Source organism: Apaloderma vittatum, unplaced genomic scaffold (assembly GCF_000703405.1).
Source record: "Apaloderma vittatum isolate BGI_N311 unplaced genomic scaffold, ASM70340v1 scaffold44005, whole genome shotgun sequence".
NCBI lineage: Eukaryota > Metazoa > Chordata > Aves > Trogoniformes > Trogonidae > Apaloderma > Apaloderma vittatum.
In genome coordinates, this window is record NW_009718500.1 from 459 (window position 1) to 26,109 (window position 25,651).

Genomic DNA, 25,651 nt, shown 5'->3' on the forward strand with positions numbered 1-25,651 from the left:
CCCAAGGGATTGCCTGGCAGAGGCTGCGAGGCCTCGCTTCATTCACAGAAGTGTGGGGATGCTAGCCAGCCCTTTCATTCACACGCGCAGAATCTCATTCACATTTTGCAGTTTCGCTAGCAGCTTCTAATGAAGATAGCCATTTGGGAGCAACAGGGTTTTCTGGGCAGTAGGGACATGTAAAAACAGGCTGTGGTGTGCATATTTGCTGTTGCTATGCTAGGAGGATGAAGAGAGGAATGAATGCTGTGTGGATGCTGTGGCAGGTTCGTAGTGTGGTGATGAAGGGCTGTTCTGCAGATAACTAGAAACCTGCTTTTACAGTGACTAGGACATTGCCATTACTCATCACTGCTCGGATAAGAGGTGCTGACTTAATTTAATGTGTCATGAATATACTAATTAAATACCTGTATTCAAGCTGGCTGTTTCACTGTATTTGCACTTTGCGTGCTGCAGCCTTTAGTAGCGGGAGGGGGAAGGAATTCCACAGGATTTTTCCTTTAAACTGTGCTGCAGTTAGTCATTTGTTAAAAAAAATAACTTTGCTCTATGCAACGTCTCTAGTTTGAATTTGTTTATAATGCAGTGTATTCTCCTAAATCCTAAAGGTGTATTGCAAAGATAAATTTATAGAAAAGAGTCATATGGCTTGTGATGGGCATTGTGTATCACAAAGCTGTACGTATTTTCTATTTTTTGAAAAAAATGTAGCAGAAATGACATACCTGTTTTCTGCATGTTTTTCTACTTCTCAGATCAAGTGTTTATGGCTGGCATTTATGTTTAGTAAGACCTGGTGCATTTTTTTGCTTATGATGTTTAGGATGTCAGTTTGCTGCTACCTGGACTTTTGAATATTCTTTTAGTCTTTTTTTTCAGTTTTTCAGAATTAAACCAAACATTCCAGTGAACTGAAGATCCTCTTCATGGTTTTCTTCAGAGTGAATATCAGTGGGGAAAGAAAAAACATCTGTTAACCCTGTTGTCGGACACCAGAAAAATACTTTTCTTCACACATAGGTACTTATGTAATTCCTTCATTACAATAAAAAGGTGTTGTAGAGTAACAGGGAAGAAGGATTTCTTTCTCTATTAAAAATTGGATGTAACACTTTCTATGAGAGATGGCACTGACACAAAGGCACTTGTAAAGTCTAATAGGCTGCTTTTGTGGAAGAAAATGTGTATATTCCTTAGCACTCTATCTGTTCTGAAAACCTTTAACTTGTCTCTGTTTTGCTGAGGAGGAGAAAGTGGGTTATACAAGTGTAAATATTATCGAGATATTTGCTATCTAATTGTGACTTCTTTACAGATTCACAAATATGTGAGGTGGAAGAACATTTAAACAGAAGAATAAAATGTGGTGTTTCATAAAGGCAGCTAATTCAGTTTTAAAGGTAATTGCCTTTGGTACCAAAAGGGTGGTGATGGGGGGGAGGAATTAGCTTGGAAGGAAATATCTGTTTGAGAAGATAGGAAAAGGAAATTTGAGAATTGATTGGTGCTAGTGTGCTGTAAGTGGGTGGATGGTTTTTTTTTCCTTTTTTTTTTTTTTTTTTTTGCTACAGGAAGTGATTTGCAGTGTTCACTGAGCCTTTTGTTGAAAAGGGTCCTTCTCATTTGTGTGAGTCATGCTTTTGCTGTGAGCGAGTTGGCAGCTCTAAGCAGGACTGGGATCTCTGTCACAGAAAACTGTTACTTCACTCAACCTTAACGGGGAACCATAAGAAATTTCTGAAAAATACATATTTTTTTGTTCTTCCTTGTACTCTTTTTCTTTTTTACCCCAAAATCTTGTTATCCGTCTGTGTTGTTATGAATCGCCTGCTATGTTAACGCAGGCATCTCCTGCGTTGGCATCAGATTTGCCAGAACATATGCAGGCAACCAGATAGAAGGGCATGCTTCAACGTACCAAGTATAACCGCTTCAGGAATGATTCAGTGACATCAGTTGATGATCTTATTCACAATTTGTCCATGAACAGCAAGGTCTCAGCAGTTGCTACGACTTCAACAGCATCTTCCTACCTGGTCTCGCCAGAGGTTCTCCGCAAGGACCAAGAAGATGGACCCACCACCCTGTGCACCCTCATCCATAAAGTGTCCCACTTGAAACTCTCTAACACAGGCAGCCTTTTGGGTATCAAAAACCTCTCCTCTGCAGTAAAGGAGCTTGCTGTCTCCAAGTTGCAGGGAAGCTCAAGTGCTTCTAGCTCAGCAGCAGGGGCTTCAGACAACACATGTAACCTTGTCTCTGCCACTTCGTGTTCTCAGCAGGACGTGAGCAAGATGAGTATGGGGAAAAAAACACGGTCAGAGGAAATGCACCTGGGAGGTGAAGACTGGAATCAAAGTAGCAGCTTTGTCAATAAACCCTCTCGAGGATGGCTGCACTCGAGTGAGAAGATCCTGGGACCTGGTGTGACGTACATTGTGAAGGTTGGTCTGATTTCTTCCATTCTCTGTTTTTATCAATGAAAAATTCTCTGCTGCTTTCGATGACAGGCTAGACAGGCTGAAAGGATCTCTGTATATTCCTTTTTTTTGGTGCATAATGCATGGTATGTAAATGCAGGAAGGGAGGATTTGGAAGCAGTGGTAATTTGTTAAATTAGAGCAAACCTGCAAATAGGTTCTTTGTGGGATAATAGTCTACAGCTGTGTAAAAATACAGTTCCTAAGCTAAAAGCTGTTTTTCTGACTTTTTGGCTTGTTTTTTTTTCTTCTTCTGAATTTAGGTTTTCACTGTTACCTAGCATACTGTATATATCTTGAATACATAGTCTTTCAATATGTCTGGTGCAATATACAGGAGGAAAGAAAGATGTGTGAAGAACAGTTAATCTTGCATTGTATTTCAGTTTGAAAATGCCTGTAAGGACATGTGTGTTTTTAAAGTGAGATTATATTTGAAATCTCAGAGCAGTAAGGTGCAGGGTGCAATTCTTACCATGTTCCACAAATAGAAAGACTGTTGTGGGTAGAGCAGGAAAATGCAGCTTATTTTACATAATGAGAATTCAGCTACATTGAATGTTATTGCTCTTTTCAGTTCATTGATACAGCATGTCAACAGCAGAGATTCTTAAGTTTACAGGGTAATATTTCCATATGCTTTGAAAGTATTTTGAAATTAACTCTTAAATTAGAGCCTTTGAGAGAAGGGTATGTGCAAGGTTTTTGTAGTCAGGTATGGCTGTGGTTACATCTTCCAGCACAGTGTGCAGAGAGTGTAAAAATAATGTTATTGTCCAAAATTTGGTCTTCAGTCACCGCATTTAATTTGCCAAGTGGCTTTTATATTCTAAGTATTAAAACTGTTTTGTAGCAGACTACTGATGAGATTACAGATCTATTTTCAATTTCATCTTACTTTGGATGTGAAAGTGGTATTTTTGTATCAGGATGCTTTAAAACTGAGTGATAGCCTTGTTGCTTGACTCACACTGATTTTTCTTAAATCTCATTATCAAAAGCAGAGTGCATATTTAACAGTTGGAGCACTAGGAAGCAGTTTTCATTTCTTTCTGTTAGTGGTGATGGTAGATTTTGTTCAAGTGATGGTAGATTTTGCAGGTGATGGTAAACTGAGTAAGTTTGCCAATTCAGAGCACTATTGAAACTGTACTGTCTTTTCTACTACTCTGAAATTTACTGGATCTGCAACACAGTCAGTGCTACCTTTCAGAACAGAAACTGCTGCTTTATTATGGTTTGAGGAGTGACTCGATAAAAATAACCCACTGGTGCTAGATGTAGTGATGTTGAGGCTCTTGGTTTTTTGCACAGTTAACAGAAGGTCATTTACTGCTTTCGAGTTAGCTCAGGGAACTCAGCTATTTTATTTTTTATTTTGCTTAGGATATTGTAAGTAGACAGATAACGACTGTGAGAATTCACTGCTGCTTTTTGTTTTACCTGAAGTGATCATTATGAAGCAGAACAGAGTATTCATTTTCTTATTTTTTTCAGTGGTTGACCTTTTGTATGCTAGAGAAGCTGATATCCTTGAATTGAAAAAAGGAGTGAAATCCTTACTTTTAAAGTTAACAATTAACCCATATCAACGCTGATAGTAGGACAAATAATTTAATTAGTGCAGCTGCTGTCAAATGCGTGAAAGTGTATTTATACATATAATCTATATTTGAATTTTTGAAATAAATTAACACCATCCAATTTACATTTCAGGTGTTTGTTAGTGTCATTAACATACATGGAATCTAGATAACTGTTTCTATTTAAAAATAGGTTGATGTCTTTAATTTCATGCTCTCTAGTATATAGAGTCATAAACCGCTTCCTTAAATGTAAAAACAAAGGCTAAAAATAAATATCAAATCGGTGGTTAGTGAGTGAAAATAAACCATTCCTGGTTAGTTCATAATTTGCCTGTTCATTAAGTATCTCAGAATTTTCCTCAACAACTGCAATGTTCATATAGATAAGAATAGAAGTGCAGTTCCCACTTCATTAAACATTGTTAGTTCACAGGGCTTTTATGCATTCAGATCATCAAATCAATACATAGATAATGTACACTGAAGGGAAACATTCCTCGCATACCTCATGGCTATATTGACTATCTGGGGGACTTGTACCATGCTTAATTAGTACCATATGCCTGCAGAAAATTCCATATGCCATTAGTTAAATGAGACAAAAATTAGATTTGTTATTAACCAGCAAAGCTTTTATAATTTTGTGTGTAAATGTGCACTGGATTACTATTTTCTCATTAACCTGCATTCAAAATGTGAAAATTCTCCATAGGACAGGATAAATTGTAGCTACTGGGCAGTTTGATAACTGACATTGGAATTTTCTAAAATAGGAGACATAAAGTTCCTGTGGATGTGCAGTATGTGGTGAAACTGTAACTTCACTGCTGTTCCCAAATTTCCACATGTTACCCATTTTTTAAATGGGCAGTGTAATTCTAATGCTTAAAAATGGGTGCAGGATTACGGTAGACATGAACTGTGTCCTGATCTTCATGGTCTGCTGTGATGGAATTACTTTCAGCCATAAAAATACTGTCACTTTCTGTATTTTTTCCCCCTCCTTTCACGTTTATTTTTTATTTATTATATTAATGGAAAAATTTTTACCAAAAAAAACCCAAAAGTAGACAATGACTACAGCCATATTAGGAGACATAACGTGGTGAGATAGTTAACACTACTGCTTAACAGTTGAACAATTTATGGACTAATATAAAAATAAAAAAATGAAAGTATTTGCTGTGATGGAAGTCATTGAGGAGCTCAGTGTTTTCCCCATAGAGGGAGTGATTACTACAGGGAGTGATTATGTTCATGTTGTCAGAAAAGGAAATACATATAATAAAAAAGTTCAAAACTAAAAAAAAGTGTAAAAGTATAACAACAATTAAATGTTTCAATAAAATCTGTTTGTTTCCATGATAAATGTCTACTGACGACTTTAATTGGGTAATGGCATAGATACTTTGAGTTTTGTTACATTTGATAAAGAACACAATCAACAGACAGGAGGTAAATGTATGTGTTCAGGTAACTCATGGCTGGATTCTGTAACGAGTGTTGATGAGCTTGAAATGTTACATCTCAGCAGTTCGAAACTAAATAAACCAAAATGCTATAGCATAGTTTTATAACTCTGTACAGAGCGTATCTGAAAGAGCTAACAAGGTGTAAAACCATGACAGTGGTATAGAACAGAACTGGGTAAATCCGGTGTTAAACAACAGATATAGATATAGGATGGAAAAAGAACTTCTTTTAGAAGCACCGCAAGTCCGGCAGATAATATTTCAGTGAAAAGCATATTAAATGATAAATATTATAGCAAAATATCTCAAGATTATAATCCTAAGTACAATTATTTCTTTAAGATTTTAATACTTTCGTATCTTGTGAGGTGATAAGAGCAATTTACATCCGTTGAGGAAAACAGGTGTCTTTTGTGAAGCTGTTTGGCCATCACCATGTGAAGGCTTCAGTTCGGCAAACATTTCTGCGTGACATTGTTTATGGGAACATTCTCACTGAAGTAACAGGCTACTCCTATATGCTGAAAGGATGAACTGATGTGTTGTGTGCTCTTATTGCATCCTTTTATTCTGTGCTATAGTACTCCCTTCAGCATATATTCCCACAGCAGGGCAGCTGTGATTTTAGCAGGTATCCACAAGTAGACACAGAACTTACAAAATTACTTTTCTTTTTAGTGGCTAGCCCAGACTGCAAAGCACTGCTCCAAACGGAGCTAAGATGGTGGAAACCGCAATATATGCGGCCTTCCCCTAGAACACTTCAGGGCTCTTTGGAAGAATGTTTATCTTTTTTTTTTTTTTCCCCTCCCCTCTCTGTTCTAACCAGAGTTGATTTGGTGGTCTTTTAAAGTAGGAGCAAGATACCAATGCATCATGGCTTTGTGGTAGTACTCTTTGCTCACCTATTTGAAACGTATCCAGCATAGCCTGTAAGAAAAAAAGAAGAGGGTTTCTTGCTTCCTTCTTACTCCCTGAAATAGGTACAAAAATTTACAATCTACTTAAAAAAATTATTAACGTCACAGCAAGAGTTTTCAGTTTTTCTTTTTGATAAATGTTAGATTTATCTTCCTTTGTTATACAAAAATTTGTGCAAGGGGTTTTCTTTATTTGTTTTTTTAAAAAATCATATTTAAATTCTGCTTCTGTCAATCAAGTTGCATTAGCGGTAATGGTTAATCACTGATGGCCTGAGTAAAAACATACTCAGTAGGATTTTGTGCATGTGATTCTAATAATAAGGAACACACTCCCAAAGCATCCTGTTTGTGATGAGGTTTACATGTTTAAGAAGTGGGTTGTGTATTTCAGCCATATGGTGATAATAAGATGGAATACTGATCCTTTAGTTCAGAGTCTGCTATCCTCTACTCCTGTACCCAAACAGTGTTAGCCACAGCTCAGAGAATTATGAAACTGGCTTATCGCTGCAGATTTTAAAGCTGCATGCATGCATGCAGGTAAAGGAAGACAGAAGTGACAAAGACATTGTTGGTTTCAGCAATTAATCCCTCCTGTTATGCTGTATTCCTTTGCAATCAGTTATACCCTTTGCATTTTCTTTCACTGTGATTTGGGCTATGAAAGAATGATATTGATGCCTGTTGCTCTGTTAAAAACCTATTTTTTGAGGTCTGTGGATCTGAAATACTGTAGATCTGTTGTACAGCCCACTGATACAAAAAGAGGGTTTCTCACAGAAATTAAATAAGATCCTACAAGCAGAAATCATACAGTAGAGTCTTTAATTATAATATTATTCTAATTACATGAATCAAGTACTATTACTGTACATTTGCACACCTTTCGTAGAAAGCAAAGCAGGTAATGGTTTCGAAGGATTCAACTCTCAACGTGAATTGTCTCTTTTGCATTACATTTGGAGTGTTTGCAAAATGCTTTGGAAGCTTTGTCATATTTTCCACACCTAGGGGTATTTCGTGAATGACAGAGTTTGGGCACTGTTTATATCGATTTGAATAGTTAAAGTCAGAAATGGTTTCCTTTAAAGCAAATGTTATACAGTCCTGCTAGTTATTTACAGTTTTAAAATCCACAAATTAATTTAGCTGGTTGGTTTAGGAGGCAAAACTGCATTCAGTCAGAATCCTTTCTCTGTTTTTCCTTTTGGATTTTTGGTTTCTTTACTTGTCTTCAGGAAACAGTTGCAGTAGAATACCACGTGCTTAATGTAAACACCTGCCACTACAAACACAGATCAGGAAGACACACAGATGAACTGAAATCTTCAGGGAAAACCCATGCCCTTCTTTGCTGCTAGAGACAAGGGAATCCTTTGTCCCAGTGACAGGGCACTCCTTTGCTCCAGAACCACACAACCCATTAAGGAACCTGTCTCCACCAACACTAGCTATACTTGTGCTGCAGCCTGGCTTCATTTTCTAGGAGAAAGTTGAAGTGAGTGCACAAAGTATCAGTATTAAATTTTCTTGTTTGTAATGGGAAAAAATGCAGATCTGCCCTGGGATGCTGCCAGAGACAACCAGCCTTCCCAGCTAATGACACTTTCAGGATGATTTACTCCCCTAAGCAGTGAAACAAATTCCATAGTTGAAGAGGGATTCGGTGTTGCTTCTCTGCAGTTCTCCACAGTCATGCAATATTCATATTTCATTTGATTTTATATGTTTGCAGTAAAATGTGATGCAGCTCTAGTTTTGTCTGCTGCAAGCAGGTCTGAGGCAGAGCCTGTCCATTTTAGTTGTTGTAGGAATAACAATGGGGCTTGGTGCAACCACATTTCTAGTCTTCGCTTGTTTTCAGAGTGAGATTGGGTAGATTTCAATAAGGGTAATTTAGAATGTTTGTTTAATAAGTGATCGATATTCGTCTAAATTTTTCAAATAAGTTTTCACAGGACTAGAAAAGATTTCAGTCTCAAAAAGTTGACAATCCAGTTCACAGCTAGAAGTTTAAAGACTAACAAAATCCTTTGGAATTAGGCAGGAATGGCAAGCACAAAGATAAAAGGTAAAAATAAACAGGGTATACGGAGCGCAAAGAATATAATGTGAGGTAAACAGAAAAAGCTCTCTAGGTCTTTTTTTCCACAGCACCATCACATTATATTTGCTGATACAGGGATTTTTATTGGTGTTTTTTTATTACTATTGCAGAACAAATCCTGAAATTAGACACAGAAGTAGACTAAATACTTTAAATAATAAAGACAAAAGAGATATTTTATCTTAAGATGTTGTCTTAACTTGCTCAGCACCGTTTCCAGCCGTCTGGATATGTTGTTGTACATCCTTTTATTTCCATTTTTGGCACTTACTAACACATAGGAACTCTAAAAGGGAGCGCATGTCTTACTGAACACCAGCACCCTGATTGACATTTGACACTGCTTACACTGATGAAATAATTATCAGAAACAGAATTGTCTTTTTTCTTATAGAAAAACTGCATTAATTAACCACATGACATTTTAGAAGTACTCTTCTTGAAAAATTAGAATGTTTCAGAAGAAGTGCCTTTGCCACTGAACACAGGGGCCATGTCTTGTCATCACATGTTGAGTGTAGATGCTATGTAGTCATTTATTTTTTATGTATTTTTTTCTAAAGTCTGAGCAGGAACAAAGAGAAAAGGCCAGGTGGATAAGCTGTGCAGAATCTTCTTCAGAAAGGAAATAATGAAGTGTGAAGCTACTCTGCAAACACCACAGTAAACAGCTGAGACTGTATCAGCCAAGTATTTTGAATCTGCCCAAAGCTGTTTCTTGGGTCAAAGACAGAAACTATGAAGGCAGTCCCCAGAACAGTCAGTCTTGTTCCTAGAGGACTGTTATTCTTAACCACATGCGGACATGACAAGAATCTTTGGAATTAATTAGCTTTACAAGGGCCTGGTGTGAAATGAAGGTGCACTGGCAGATGCATTGAACCTATTTCTCTTACAGCAGCTGTATTATTACTATTACTGTTATTACTATTATTACTGTTACTATTAATTACTATTACTATTACATTATTATTATTAATTTACCTATTATGGAACACTTGTTAATAGATCCTCGTGCTCTACAGAGTGATGTTTTACAAGATTTAATACAAAGTATCACTCTTTTGATTTTACTAAAGAGGAAATGAAATTGTAGAGGATTTAAGTCATTTGCTTGAGGGTATACAGGAAATTATTGACAGAGGTAAGACTTACACAACACTTTAGTACAGTGCTTTTCCACGTGACCCAGCTACTCTGAGAAGTTGCTAGAGTGAAGGTCTGCTGCTGTAAAGGGTCTCTAGCTGGATAGACAGAATAGGCAAATCAGAAAATATTTTTTTACTTTGCAGGCTGAACACATTTATGACAGAAATTAGAGGCAAAGTTTTGCTCAGGTCAGCAGAAGCTGCCTTTGAATCATAGTCTTCCATGATGCACTTGAAATAGTCATCAAAGCAGCTCACCAAGTGCACAGTGCATGCTGCAGTGGATAGGAGGAGTAGAAGATTCCCTATGAAGTACATGCCTGAAAATGATTTGTAAAAGACAGTAATTTGCTTATAAGCTTGAAGTTCATATAATGTATGTATGTTTTGCAGGATCAGAGCTGTGGAGAAAACCCCAGGTACATGAGATACATTTTTTTGTTCATGTTGAAGACTTAGTCTGGTATGTGTTGTGACCTTGAAGTGAGCAATATTTATGAATATATTTTTTTGATCAGTGTTACGAATTCCAGTTCAGATTGCTCAATGGTTATCGGAAAGATTAGTAAATTATGTTAGAAATGTCTGAAGTATAGTGTCAGGTGCAGCACACAAGCTGAAACAAGATTGAAACTACTTAAAATACTGTTATACTGCAGTGACCATGAGATGGTGGAGTTTGAGATCTTAAGGGCAGCTAAAAGGGGGAAGCTCAGCAAGCTTGATACCCTTTATTTCAGAAGAGCTGACTTTCACCTCTTCAGGAACCTCCTTGGTTGTGTGCCATGGGGTAAAGCCCTGGAGGGACTGGGAGCCCAAGAGAACTGGTTGACTTTCAAGGATCATCTCCTCCACCACTCGGTGGCTAAAGAACTCGCTGGATGGTCACACTCAAAGAGTTGTGGTCAATGGCTCGATGTCCACATGGAGACCAGTGACAAGTGGAGTTCCTCAGGGGTCTGTTCTGGGTCCAGGGCTGTTCAACATCTTTGTCAGCAACATGGATGATGGCATTGAGTGCACCCTCAGTAAGTTTGCCGATGACACCAAGCTGTGTGGTGCTGTGGACTCACTTGAGGGAAGAGATGCCATCCAGAGGGACCTTGACAGGCTTGAGAAATGGGCCAGTGCAAACTGCATGAGCTTCAACAAGTCAAAATGCAAGGTCCTGCACCTGGGTCGGGCTAATCCCAGGCACAAATACAAACTGGGCACAGAGTGGGTTGAGAGTAGCCGTGAAGAGAAGAACTGAAGACTGCGTCCAGTTCTGGTGCCCCCACCATAAGAGGGACGTGGATCTGTTGGAGCATGTTCAGAGGAGGGCCACAAAGATGATCCAGGAGCTGGAGCACGTCTGATATGAGGACAGGCTGCGGGAGCCGGGGTTGTTCAGTCTTGAGAAGACTTTGGGGGGACCTAATAGCTGCCTTCCAATATCTGAGGGAAACCTACAGGAAGGCTGGGGAGGGACTTTTTACAAGAGTGTCCACTGATAGGACAAAGAGAAATGGGTTTAAGTTGAAGGAGGATAGATTTAGATTAGATTTTAGGAAGAAATTCTTCAGTACGAGGGTGGCAAGACTTTGGAATAAATTGCCCAGAGATGATGTGGCTGCCTCCTCCCTGGAGGTGTTCAAGGCCAAGTTGGACAGAGCCTTGAGTAGCCTGATCTAGTTGAGAGGCGTCCCTGCCCATGACAGGGAGGTTGGATTACATTAACCCTTCCAGCCTATGCCATTCTATGATTCTATGATTATATGATTCTATGATTTATGTAATGTAGATTACCCCTGGATTTGAGTCTGTTCTGTAACTGTTTATTTGTTACAGCAATAGTTACAGTGGTGAAATAGCCTGCGCACTAAGCAGGCCCACTCTGGAAAACTTAAAATACTGATGGTTGAAGATACATCTTTCTGTCATTTTGAACCTTTTGTATATTAATTCTGTAGTCATAAAATAAGCAGAGAGCACTAAGTAAGTAGACACATATCAACCCTCTCTGGCAATGTATTTATTTCTGCCAAGGGCTGCTCAGTGCAGGGGAACAAGCTGGGAGCTAAATGTGCTCGTCCTGAGCTGACACTCATCTCAGGGCTTTTGGGCAGAGGTGGTGGGGAGGGATACCAAGCAGAGCTGGTTGGGGCCATTGGGGCCTGATGGTGCCCTCAGCCCCCCAGAGCTGCTTTGCTGTGGTAATTTGTGGCCTTTGTACTGCAAGAAGACCTTTTAAAGAGATGATTTTTTTAAAATGCTTTAAATCCACCCTGGGACATCTCTCACCTTACTCTTCTGGCCACATTGGAGGTCATCTTTTTGGGCACTCTTAGCAAAAACACAAATAACTATAGTTTAAGTGTGATGGAGTTAAAGACTGATAAAGATTCAGGAAAAAGATGTGTTTTAATTGCTGGACTCTTTGTGATGAAGACCAGTGGTACATGTAGCTTTCATATTAAAATGGACTTCCTTTCCCTCCCTGCATGTTTTGGATTTGCAGTTTTAGTAGTGACAGTTCCTTCCTAAATGACACCTCCAAATATACAATTTCCAAAGCATAGCCATATAGGATTTTAGATGCTTAGCATAGATTTATATTTGGAATGATGGAAAAGCACCTGTTAGATCTTCCATCTTCTGGGTCTGTGCTTTAGTAATACTCCTCATCAAGCAGTTCTACTTAATGACTGAGGTAGTATAGGTTCTTTAATAACTAGACTGTTCATATATGTGATTTCAGATGGCTAATTATGATTTTCAACTATTGAAGCGTAATGTTTTGGCTTCAGAAGCTTTTGCGCGTTTGTGATAAAGGAATTGTGAACTAATCTGAGTCGTGCTCTACAGGCAAATACATCTTCATGGATATTCAATACAGCAAGCAAAACAGTCTGGAAAGTGTTCACTGAATTAAAGTATGCAACTGTGAAAATGAAACAATCTGTGATACCGCAGTGTGGTTCGCACTGTAATAATTGCATTCACCTGCTATTACTTTTTTTTTAAACTAAACCTGAAAAATATAGAAATATTTTTTTCCAAATGTGGCCTTTTTTAAAGGAAACTTTTAGAAAAAATTAAGATATAAAGTAGAATGTGTTTACGTTTAAAATAGTAGAATAAATCACAGTCCAACATCTGATTCTTGGATTTCTGAGTTTTTTTGCATGCAAAAACATACATATGTAAAATAAGGACATAAGAAGTATTGTACATATAAAACTACTGAGATGGGATTTTCGTGGAATCTTTTGAAAGCTCAGTCCATTTAGCATCTGTACTGTGTGAATATTTTGGGTGTGAATTTGGCAATCTTATTTCATCCACACACAAGTGAGAAATATGAAAAAAGGTGCTTTCTTTGAAGTTGTGTTGTTTTAGACCCCATTTGAGATGGAAATTGGTAAACTGTCAGAAGCGAAATTTTCTTCCCCATGGTATCTTTCCCCTTACTAGTAAGAAATGAGACCTCAGAATTGACTGAAGAAATTGCTTTTCAAGAGAAGATAAAATATGTTCTTCCTCTACTAGCTGAATCCTTCGCCTTTTTTTTTAAAGGACTCTGAATCCTTAACTGTATGATTTGGTTGTGCGATGCTGCCAGAATGCTTTCATAGGGGACAAATGTAAAACCGCTATTAATATCTAGTGAGAATTGTAAACTTATCCTAAATAGAATGCGTTCTTTTCTTACAGAGTTTTATGGGATAGACTTTTTAATTGTTTTCTTACTGGTAAGATGTTCCATATTCTCATGCTGTGTGGAGATTTCTGTAGCTACTCTTGCCTTCAACTGGGATACAGGAGAAGTAGAAAAAGTCCAGTTTACTCCAGTAAAATCAAGTGAAAGTATGTCCTATCAACAGAGGGAAATTATACTCTGAACTACAGTGAAAATATTGCATGTCATTGCACAGTTTTTCTGCAGATATCTCCTTTCTCCAGCAACTGATAGTATTTAGTCACGTAAAATCTTCGTCATACTTCAGAGCTGTGTGAACAGACATGGCAGGCATTACTTAGTACTGTTATACCTTCTGTCCTTCTGTCCTGATATTGGTGGCACATAAGTATATTTTCTTTTGCAAAAATGCTGCATTCTGTGTATGCCTCATCGTTAAGAAGACTGGAGGCATTCAGCGGGTGTTCATAGCTTTTCTGAGGTCTCTGTTTATATGATTCCCTAGCTACTTGAAAAATTACTGTTTATTTCTGATCTCTGTGGCAGAAAAAGGAGTAACCTGTTTCTAACTTTTTCAGAGTGTTGGCTAATCTTGATTTTTTTAATACGTAATCATATTTGTCAGTTTAATTAGATATATGCACCTGTCCACCAAAACTTTGATGTAATTATAGATGTTTATGTACTAAATTCCATGCATAAAAAAACCCCAGTGTATTTATAAACTTAAGGAATCTTGGTAAGCATTCTTAATAACAGTGACACTGTATAGTTGTGTGCTTGAAATTAATATATAGGATTTAAATATCTGTCTACGTGTAAGAATGCATGCATGCATATATGTAAGGTAAAAATAGGTATATAAAAATAAAAAATACCTTTTTGACATATAGAGGCAGATTGGTTTTACTTTTTTGTCATTTAAGGAACTTAGTGCAAGAAAGGTGTGCAAAATAGAACAGTATGGTTGCCTTCCTCTGTTTGGAAGTTAATTTTTCTAGTGGCAGTGGGTTAGACTTAAGATGAATTAATTTAGATGAAAAAGTTTCAGAGCCTTTCAGTATTAATTACTCAATTCTAGGCACTTTGTTTTATAGTTGATCTCAGAATCCCTCTGGAAGTCAGCCTCGCTTTACTTATGACTGAACATCTTTATGAAAATCTTCAGGAAATTCACTTAAAAGGATTTATATGATTAAAGGTAGTGTCTAGCAAATATGCAGTGACTCACAGTCATGCAGTGAAAATTTTTAAATGTGACCTTTCTTTTATTATTTTGCACTCTGGATGCTAACGAAACACAGTTTCCGTTTGGTGCAGTGAATCAAAATTTATCAAGGCAGAGATATACAAAGACAGCCTCATTTCCCTGCAGTCGGTTATGAAAATATTTTATAACTGTACTATGGTAATAAAACCAAGAGCTTATGAGGGTTACCTCTTTTACCAAAATAGCTTAATAGCACAACTTTAGCAGCATTCCTGTTACTGAAAATCCGAACATTCAGTTCAAAGAATAAAATAGTGAAGCAAATACATTGTAAACATCATAGGTTGCTGAAATATCATTTAATTGTACTGAAAATAATGTGTTAATTAATAAATTCAAGTACCTAACTCATAGAAGTAATTCCTGTAAGATACTGATCTCACACACAAAATGTACATGTTTGCCTCCTAAATCCCTTTGTTATTACAGTTGTACATGCCTGAGCCTTGCGTTCAGATAGGATAAGAGAGTTTGTAAAAAAAGGAGGCTAACATTCACCAAGTAAAAATTGTTAAAGTCCACCTATATAGGGACATTTAAAATATTTTTATGCTACAGAAGCCAGTTGCTGTAAAAGAGGAAATAGGAAAGAAAAAAGTTGGCCAAAATGGGAGGTGTTCTTGGGAGAACTGTATTTTCCTCTCACTTCTTCACATTACTGAAGAAGCGAGCTACCTATTTCCGAGAGAAATGCAATTGGCGGTCATATCCGTCATGATTTGTACTAGTTCAGAAGCTCTATTTGTTTACTTGTCTCATGGAGCAATTTGTGATGATAAATTTACAGCCGAAGGGTCAAGGCTTGTTTGTAGTTTGAACCCTGAAGAAGACTTGGTTTTAGATTTTTCCGTTCCATTTCCATTCAATCAATCCTTACTCAGAGTTTTCTGTCAGGATTAGAGCATGCATTCTTAATGAGAAAAAACCCTTTGAGGGAAATATTGATTCACTGTAAAGCTCTATATATGATTACTTACTGGTATAAAAATTATCAACTGCAGAAGTATGCAAGCACAGAAGAGTGCCTTTCTGTTTTTCACAGCAGCATATGTTTATGACACATTTTTTGGTGTTAAATTCTGACAGTGTCTAAATATAGAGCTTTTTCCTCATTCAGAACAAGGCTGGCAGTGTTTCTTTCATGCAGGATTGCTGCTTCCCCAATCAGGTGTTCTGTTGTGCAGATAACTGGGGAAGCATGGACAGAGGTGCAGAGCTGGTCCCTCCGCACACATTGGTAGAGCACAGTCATCAGGTTCACTCAGAGATCTGTGTCTTCAAATAGTCCTGTAGATGTCTTTTGCTTGCCCCAAGATATGGGAAGGCCAGGAGACTCTGGCATGGTTGGGAAAATACACTCATGTTAGGTAAGATCTCAGTATCCTGTTACCTGATAGCTAAGCAGAACATTTGAAGAAGAATATTTATATCCCAAACTACCAGAGAACCTGAAATCTCTAGCAACTGATTTAAAGCTCTGTGACTACTGCTCATACAAATTTATTCCTCTCTGAATATCCAGTCTTACTTCTGCCCACAGCTTTTTCTAATATTGTGACTCACCCTACATTAGAAATGACACAGAACTAATCTTCCTTTCTATCCTTCTGCTTAAAATATCTGTGTACACTGACATAAATCTAAGGGTTGTGTGCATGCAAGACCTTCCCAACATGCTGTTATCTGCTCAGTCAGTGGTAGCCAGTTTTTTTGCCAAAGGCAGGTGAGACCTATGCATTATCAGCAACACCCACAGTGAATGGGTGTCTCACAGACTTCTGTGGTGTCAAAGTTCGAGTAGGATGTTTGCCACAGTAAAGGCAGGATAACATACAGCAGTCCCCACCTACCAGGAAAAGGTTTGCCCAGGGTTTGGCAAACACCTTAGCACTGGGCAGCTGTTAGGTTAAAAAAAAATAAAAATATTATTGCACATTAAAGAGCAGATCTTCAGAAAATGCGGACTTTTTGGTGATACAGAGAGAGAGAGATAGTTCCCTATGCTGCTACTTTTTGTCCTTATTTGTCTTCAAGAGTAGTTCCTCCACTCCAGTGGTCAAGCTGACTGTTGAGTTGAGAAAGGTCTTGTGAGCTCCCACTAAGATCTATGTTCCTCTTGAGTGCCTGAGCTGCATCCTTAGGTCGAGGATTAGCTTCATATACATAAAGTCCCTTCATACATACTCTTTTTCAGTATGAATGCAGTACCTCTATATTTAAAAGATTCTAAGTATAAATTCAGCCTTAGGAGCTTCCCACAGTCTTCAGTCTTCATAACTGCTTATGACATCGGTGCCTATCCTGCCTCTTGTCTGCTGTACTGATGCGTGACAGTCTTTGCTATGTAGAGATTTCTTCAGAGCACCCCTTCTTAAGCAATCTTTTTATTCAATGTGGATTTGAAATGGAGGCTTTCTCCATATTTAGCCTGACTAAATGAACCATTTACCTGTTTTGAAAAGGTTTGAAAGTCTTTTTGGTAACTGATAAGAGGATTTATATTTTTTAAACTGCTGTATAAACACATCGTATTTTACATCATTACTGTTAGAGACAAAATTTTATACAAACTTACGTGAGTGTTGTAAATGCTGGTCAGTATTAGCTGTTGTTAAAGATGAAGCATTATTTAGCAATTGAGTGCAGTTATAGGTGCTTAAGATCCTGACTAAACTTTCTGCTTTTGTAGCTAACATGAAATACATCCTCACTGCTCTTTAGCACATTCTCCTTTCCTTTCCTTCTTTGCTTTTCATTTGGCTTTATTAGTGGAAGAATTTAGGTGAAGAACTTAGGAATGTCAGTTGTCTACATCTGGGCCATTTGCTGTCACCAAGATGAGGAACCATGGTATCATATTGAAAAAGATTCACACCACTACATGGATGCAGAGCCATGGCTCCAGCCCTTCTCTGCCTCCCCCACAAACCCGATGAGCTAGCCTGGTGCAGGGGTGTGTACACTGTGTCAGATTCAAAGGGTGCAAAACTTTAGATGTGGAGGCTTTATGTCATCCTCGTACAGGCTGCATGAATAAGGATAGAAGATTTGTCTGCAGAAATGCCAAGCAGTTACCTTCCTCCTGAAGATGTGGAAGGGAAAGTCCTCTTGCTGTGCACTGATATCTTTACATCCTTCTGTGGAAGTGCTTTGTGATCGGGTAAGGCACTTTGCTATGGGTAACTGGAAGGATGATTATATATTTTAAATTCTAGGTATTACTTGGTACACTGTTTATCTTAAAAAATAGCAAGGACTCTATTCAGATAGCTTTTTTATCAATGACTTCTTACTGCTTCTGTTAGCAGATGGATACTATGAAGTACTCGGTACACTGGCAACCACCAATCAGGATTTTTTTATGAATTGGCAAGGATTTTTTATTGCCAGATAAGCCTGAAGTATTTCAGAAAAATATATGTTTCTCACTTTTTCTCTCAACATAGAACTATGTTTAGTGTTGTCATGAATTTACAATGCTTCTAAGATTCCATTATTTTAAAAGTTTTACTGCTAAAGGATCCTAGGTAGTTAAACCAAATACATATAACTGCGCTATGATCTCCTTATGAAGTAAAGAAGAAAATGTTGTGATAAGCTATCGTCTCTTTATGTGATCTTTTCTTGATGATTAGCTGAGCTATTTGTGGTGCAAGTGTCACTCAAATTAGTAAAGTATTCAAGGTAATAAATGCTCAGTTAAAATACAATTTAAAAAATTAGGAAATATTGCGGCACTTATTATTTGTCTTTTACTTAGTTTATTTTATTAAAGGGAACACCTGATTAATGTTGTTTGTTTGTAGGTTTTTTGTATGTTGATTTGTGTTTTTTTTATTTCAGTGGTTTAGGGAGTTGGTACTGTAAATTTAGTTAAGCTGGTAAATTCATCTAATATGATAGCAAAAGGATTCAGGTTTACTGCTTTATATTAATTTGCTAACAACAAAACCTCATTTTGCAAGACACTTGCAATTTTAAATCCTGCACTCTCCGGCTATGATTTGGGTTGCTTTTATGTTGTTTTCTTCTCCTTTTCATGCATCCGTATGGATATTAAAAATCCTGACTGTTATGTGTTGACAAACTTACCATTTTGAAATCAAGTTCTGGACTGTTACTACTTTTGTATTGTGCCCTGCTTGTCAGGGTGTATCTGGGCTTGAATTTTATTATTATTTAGGGTAGATGACAAACTTGAAAGTAAGTTTTAAGTATTGTGGAATATTGAAATGCTCTCAGTGCTCATTTCACAAGACCTTGTGACTGTTAATGATGATAACTGAAATTAGAAACAACTGTAATTTTAATGCATAAATAAATGCATGTTGCAACAGAAACAATATACTGTAATTCTGGGCTAGCTCTTTGGCTAACAAAAATAAAATTCAAAACAAAAAAGCCCTGCAAAACCAACAAAACAAATAATATCCTCCGCCCTCAAAAAAATAAATAATGGAAATATAGATATATGACCGGGGATACAGATGAGGAACAGATGTGGCAAGTAAAAAGATGCTCACTTTGGCACTTGCCACATAAAAGCACAGGCTAAACCTTCATGTGTAGCGAATTGACCAACTTGTTACAAGGGATCTTATAATATGTTTCAGAGATTTCTGTTTTCAAAAACCGGATCTACATATGCCACCCTGAACCACGGGAATACACATCCCTTTTTCTGAGTCCCTAGGCTATTATCAGCAGCTATGCAACATTAGTGTGGCTTTCAGATACATCGATATTTGAAAGCACTGAGTAAATTTTGGTGAACAGTGCCAACACACATCTGTTTGCTGATGTAACTGTGTGATCTTACATAACCTGCACGAGTCTCTGTGTGTTGCAGGTACCACTTGCAATGTTGTGAACCAATCAGATTTGCTGATGGTCATAGGGTTACATGAATTAAAACCAGTCTATCTTAATCTACCAAGAATGCCTGCACAGTTTTGGTGAGCTAATGAGATATTAAGAGTCTTTATTTTGTTTCAGAGTAGGTGATGGGCAGATCATCGTGCTATCCATGTTCAGGGCAGACATTCATCTGCTCTTAGATGCGCATATGCCATTCAGACTTCAAGCATTCAAGCATTTGTCGCTCCTAGTTTGTGCTGCATGGGGCTGCTTCTTGCTGTGTTTTTAGAAGAACATTTGTTACTGAAGTTACTACTAGCTTCTGAGTCAAACAGTGGAAGATTTCTTCCAGTATCTTGGTGATTTGAAGAGCTTGATAGGAAACACTGAACCAGGTTGTTCATGTTCATGGAGCAAAAGGCATTCCTGACAGTGACTGCCCTCGTTTGCCGTTTCCCTTCACTCCGAGCCTATGAACGCACTCAGTGCTCACGTTGAACTGTCTGTTTCTTACAAATGTTAGAAGAACTCAATACACAGGGTACAGTAAAATATTTTAGTTGTTAAACAAGAATTTTCTGAGTCATAGAGAAGACAGAGGTGCTTTAGAGAATATGGAAAAAATCTTCACCTATGGGACAAACCAGAAACCCGGGATACATGGCCTTCTCTTACATTTACTTGGAAAAACTGTAACTAGTAAGGATGTTGGAACCTCATGCAATGAGAGAGGTATGGTCCCAGGAGAATGTGGCACTATGTTTTTAGATATAAATCGGCTTTGTGCAAGATGTTTAGCATGTAAAGTAGTAGTCATTAATCTAAAACCTCTGAATGGGAAGGTATTCATTCACATGGAGAACTTTTTCCTTGGGGCATAGTACCATTCAATGAAGGTATGCAAGCTGGAAACTCATCCAAATACCAGAAAGTAGATAGAAGGCAGAATGTTATCTGAGAGATCTTGCAACTTTAGTCCCAAATCTTCCTGCTTCCTACTTGTTTCCTGAGCAGTGAGCAGGAGGATGCTAGTGGGAGCTCATAAATACCATAGTGAACAGTAGCTGATTGGTTAGACTGTACATTAAGTGCTGGGGAGAGATGAGCTTTCTTAGTAGTAGATTGTTTTATAACTATATTTTAAATGTTTCATGGAATGTCTAAAGCAAAAGATAGCATTTCTTTTTAATCACAATATTTATTTGTTGAAATAAATGAATAATTTATTTACTTGCTATCTTGGTTGTATGTCTCCTTTCTGTGGATCCTTGTCAGGATGTACTTCAAATGGATTTTTTTAGAGAGCAATGTTGGTCTTGGGGAATAATTGAAGCATAGCAGTAGGTGAGTTATATGTCCCTGTAGTTGGCCTTTGGACCTTTTGAATGTCAGTTTTTACAGTAATTTTGTTACTTGAAAACATGCCGTGTGACTAAGTGTTCACATCTTTTACCCCAGAAAATCAGTTGCCATCTTTGCCTTGATCAGTCAGGAATACTGCAAACCTTACTATGTTGTGTTCAGCTGTCTCCATGCTATACATAAAACAAATACAGGGTAATTTTTCCATCTGACCTTCCTTCAGTCTGGTTTTGTCTCTACTTTTGTTGATGCAGATCAGGCAGAATGACTCAAAGGTGTCTAAATGCACGCCTTCTAAGTATGTTTATGGGTATTTGTCTAATTATTTGTGTGTTTATTTTGACAGTGACTTGTGTGCACATGTGTTTGTGTATTCACTTGCACGCCTGCATGTGCTTGTCAAAGTACCTTCCAGAGTTTGCTTCCAAAATATTGGACTTCGTTCTCAAACCTGTACAATTACTTTGTTTCAAAAGACTTATGGCAAATATAGATGAGTGAAGAAACAAGTGCATTCCAAGAGTGTTTTACTATTGAGCAGTCTAAATGAACAGGATGAAATAATGAAAACCAAGTATTTCAGTAACAGAAAATCACAAGAATACATTTGAATAGTTATACAATTTACAGCATATTTAATTTTTAAAGGTATCTCATATGAAATATTTGGGAAAGTTTATCTATGAAAGCATCCTAGAACTAAAATAAAAAGAGAGTACAGGAGAACATCTTTTCACTGCTGTATATTGATGTAAGTTAACTGACTTCGGCTAATTATCTCAATTGATGTTTAATGCACTTCATCTCCAAGCAAATCAAATCACCCTCTGAGATACTTAAACACAGAGTTAATGGCTTAACTTGCTGCAGCAAAGCATGAAAATGTTGTTCTGGATGCTTTAAGTACTGAGGCAGAAGTATAAGTAAAAAGGGAATCCACTTGTAATAAAACACAAGGGTTAACTAATTTTGCACTGATAGAGAAGTGATGATAATCTAAACAGTTTGAAAGCTTCATGTGCCAGGATCTCATATAGACAAGACATTTTTCATGATTTTACAAGATTTAAAAAAAACTAAGGTAAAGTTGCAGGAGATTCCTAAAAAATTATAGGAAATTGATCTTTAAACAAACATTCCCAGAAACTGTAGGCTATTATAATCCAAGTTCAAGTAACATAGTGAATAGGAATCACTTGGTATTCTAGTTTATTTTATTAATTGTTATAATGACTTCATCGCATTTAATAACAATAAATTGAATGATAATGGGCATGTGAAAATAAACTACTCCCTCAGCTTGTAAACAGTTTGTGACATACATATTTCTATAGAAAAAGCATTGCTGAAATTCTAGATAATTACTGATGTAGTAATTTTCTAATTAAAAGAACATTTCCTCAGTATAAATAAAATTCCTAAAGAGGCACAAAATAGTGGCCTCACTTAATTTTTTGTACCAGTTCCATACCTAAATAGACTGCATTATGCTGCCAATACATATAAAAACTGATATAAAACTAATATAAAAACTGATATAAACCTACAATTAGCGTTATCAAACTAATCACATAAAGGCTCATGCCTGTTTCCCTTGCTTTTCAAAAGACAGGTGTATGGTTGAGTACTTAACCTACATGTAAAGACCCTGCTCTAGGATGTGCCAGTCACGAGCTGGTTAGTACAAAGCTACTATCTAAGGCCCACAGGAGGCAAGTCTGGAAGATTCACCTGAGTTCTTTCCAGCTTTCTCTGCTTAAATAAATTTTTCCTGCTAACCAGTGGTAGATGAACTTGCTTTACCACACTTGCTTTTCCATTAAATTATTTTTTCTTTTGATTAGTTTTGTATCTAAAATGGAACAATTAAAGTAGAGGAAAATTGAAAAGCACATCAATACATTATGAACTAGGTGTATTGCAGTGATTGGATTAAATATAAAAAGATATGTTAAACAAAGCTTGAGCCGTAAGTCAAACAATTCTGTGATATACAAGAATGTAATAATAATAATAACCTACCTGATATATAGGATAAATCAAACATAAAAATAAGAATTATACAATGCCTTTTAATGATTAGCTGTACTTTCTCCCAGAACGCAAGAATAATTGTAATACCTTTCCCAACCGTTTCTATTTCCTTACAGTACTTGGGGTGTATAGAAGTCTTACGCTCAATGAGATCTCTTGACTTCAACACTAGAACACAGATTGCAAGGTAAGACTTTGTATAAGTATATATGTTTTTTAAAGTAACTTCTAAAGTGTGTTCCCAAGGTGAAAAGGCCAGGAAGATGGCAAAACATGTAGTAACTAATTCTTGGATATCATAAGTCCACTTCTTCTCTCACCTGCTACGAATACAGCTCAAAAAAGTCTTAAGAGATGTTTTCCTTGTAGTTTGAAACTACTTTAGAATTTTTTTTCCTGTTTGTTATGCCAAATAAGGCACTTATCTGGATGCTAATTTCATTATATTTGAGCCATGATATTTGTGACTTAGAATAGGCATAAAACCTGCAGTGTAATTGTCATAATTAGTCTAGGGAGCTGGTTTTAGAGCCTTGTGTTTCTATGTTTTATAGTGATTTCTTATGAAAATATGTCAGATTACAAAACTAGCCGTGCAAAGGATATATCACTACAACGATACCAGAAACAAATGAAAGAATGTTGTCTTTTCCAGACTGTATGTAAGAAACAATAAGCTTGTATTAGGTTCTTACAGTTCTTAGGTTCTGTCTTAGGTTCTTACAATTCTTACAATTCTTTAAAACCTGTCAAGGTACTTTTATAAGACCAGTACATAAGCACTGTCTTAAGAAGTGCCCATGAATAATTTTTTTTTTTTCTAGAACTCTAGGGTTTTGCAGGCATTTTCACTTGAAAAGCTGAGTTCATTGATTTCAGAGGACTGTAGCATGGACATCTTCCAGCAACTGGAGACCTCTTTTTCAAGTTCTGACATCAAAATAATAAAGTAATCCTTTCCGAAGGAACGTGTATGAAGTGATGTGACTCGGTACTGTACTTGAATTTCTGTCTTACAGATGCTGATAGTCTGTCATAAACCATTTGGCATACCATAGGCAGCTAAGCATTTATTTTTTAACAAATGAGAAAAATTACTTATTTTTAGGAGTGGATACCCATTGTATGGTCTATATGCATTGACTTTTGAGTTACACTTGCATACGGCAGCTTTGAATTGGACCCCATAAGTCCTCACAAAATCTTAATCATTAACTTATCGTTGCATTAATGAGGAGCATAAAAGCACAAGGGCAGGTAAATGACAGAATTCTCTTTTTCAGGCAATGGAGGCATTTGGGAATTTTACTACTGTACTTTTTTAAACTCAGCGAGTACATTTCTGTAGTATTTGCAGCAGTGACTTTTTAAATGATTTAATGTCTAAGCAGACTTGTAGTTCCCATGCAGGTGCCATATTTGTGTTTACTGCTTGGAAGTTAGATGATACTAGCTTATGAAACCATTGTGGTAGTTACTGGGGGTTTTTTTTCTATACCTGAAAGTCAAGTGAATTCAGCTTTATTTTTCTGTGTAGTCTCTTTCACTATATGTCTTCACTGGAACATTTTTGCACTTTTATTACCTAGGTTAAAAGCACACCTCTGCCATTAATACTTAACCATATTTGCTGATTTAAAGCAATATGGTCAGAACAAACACAATACCGTTATCTTGTAGTTCTTTCAACACGAAAATTATTCTTGGCTTTTACTGGGAAACAGACTTGGAATTTTTTTCTGTTGAAGTTATAGTATATTTGACTACGTGGTGGGCAATTTCTTGGCTCATCTTCTTCTGACCACATCTAGAGCACAGAGTATTTTTACAAACAGGAAGCCATATCTTCCTGTTTTGCTGTTATTTTGCATTCGCAATTTTCTATTAATCATAAAGCAATGAAGACATAATTCTGACCATATAGTTCCTGAGCTAAAACTAGTTTCGGAAGTAGGAGATTTTAGGTGACTTTTGAATCAGGATCTAGTATCTTAATCTGCAGCTCACTAATTCATCTGGCTCTATAAATCCTTATGACACATGCGTTAAGTACCCACATACTTTGTGATAGAGCATTTCACATGCAAGGCTATTCTTTATAAAGAAAATATTATTAAGGAGTTATTAATTGTTGCATTTGACGATTAACTTGCTTATGTGCACGAAACATATCATAGACCTCAAGGCATGCATGGGATTAATAAGGCCGATGTTCTGATATCATTCCCCTCTTAAGAAGACACCTGGCAGCAAATGGTCTCTGCAGCCCGTTGATTCCAAATAACATAAAAGCACCTGAAAATTACATTTGTGTCTCCTGTGTCACACATTATAGTTAGGTATGTCCATTACCTGCCACCAGTAAGAAGACTGTTACTATAACCTGATGGCTTGTGGTAGAGTGTGATTGAGGCTTTTGTCTGTAGGTCTGGTAATGTGAGTTCTGACTGCTCCATCTGAGGACCCTAGTTCCATAGCTGCAGTAAAAGCTTTTCTGTTCATGGGGCTATGTAAACTTCTCTATGCCATTTCCCATAACTGGAGAAACAAATGTCAAGGCAGATTTGATCCATTTCTGACCCAGAACTTTATAAATTAATCCTACTTCGTGTATCACACCTGTTTAATCTGTAATTTTTTTTCTTACAAAACCAGTCATAGAAGAAAGCGATCTGCCATAGGCCGATATGACTTCTGGTATTGTGCAGTATTTACCAAATATGGTCA

General features: G+C 37.1%; 1 protein-coding gene across 1 annotated transcript in view; it reads left to right on the forward strand.

Moving 5' to 3' along the window:
• The first annotated feature begins 1,907 nt into the window (after window positions 1-1,907).
• SHC3 (SHC (Src homology 2 domain containing) transforming protein 3) overlaps window positions 1,908-25,651 on the forward strand; it is a 55,906-nt gene continuing 32,162 nt past the window's right edge. The window contains exons 1-2 of the mRNA XM_009870254.1: window positions 1,908-2,447; window positions 23,041-23,111. Coding sequence (XP_009868556.1) covers window positions 1,908-2,447; window positions 23,041-23,111 — 611 coding nt within the window. The remainder of the gene's footprint in view (window positions 2,448-23,040; window positions 23,112-25,651) is intronic.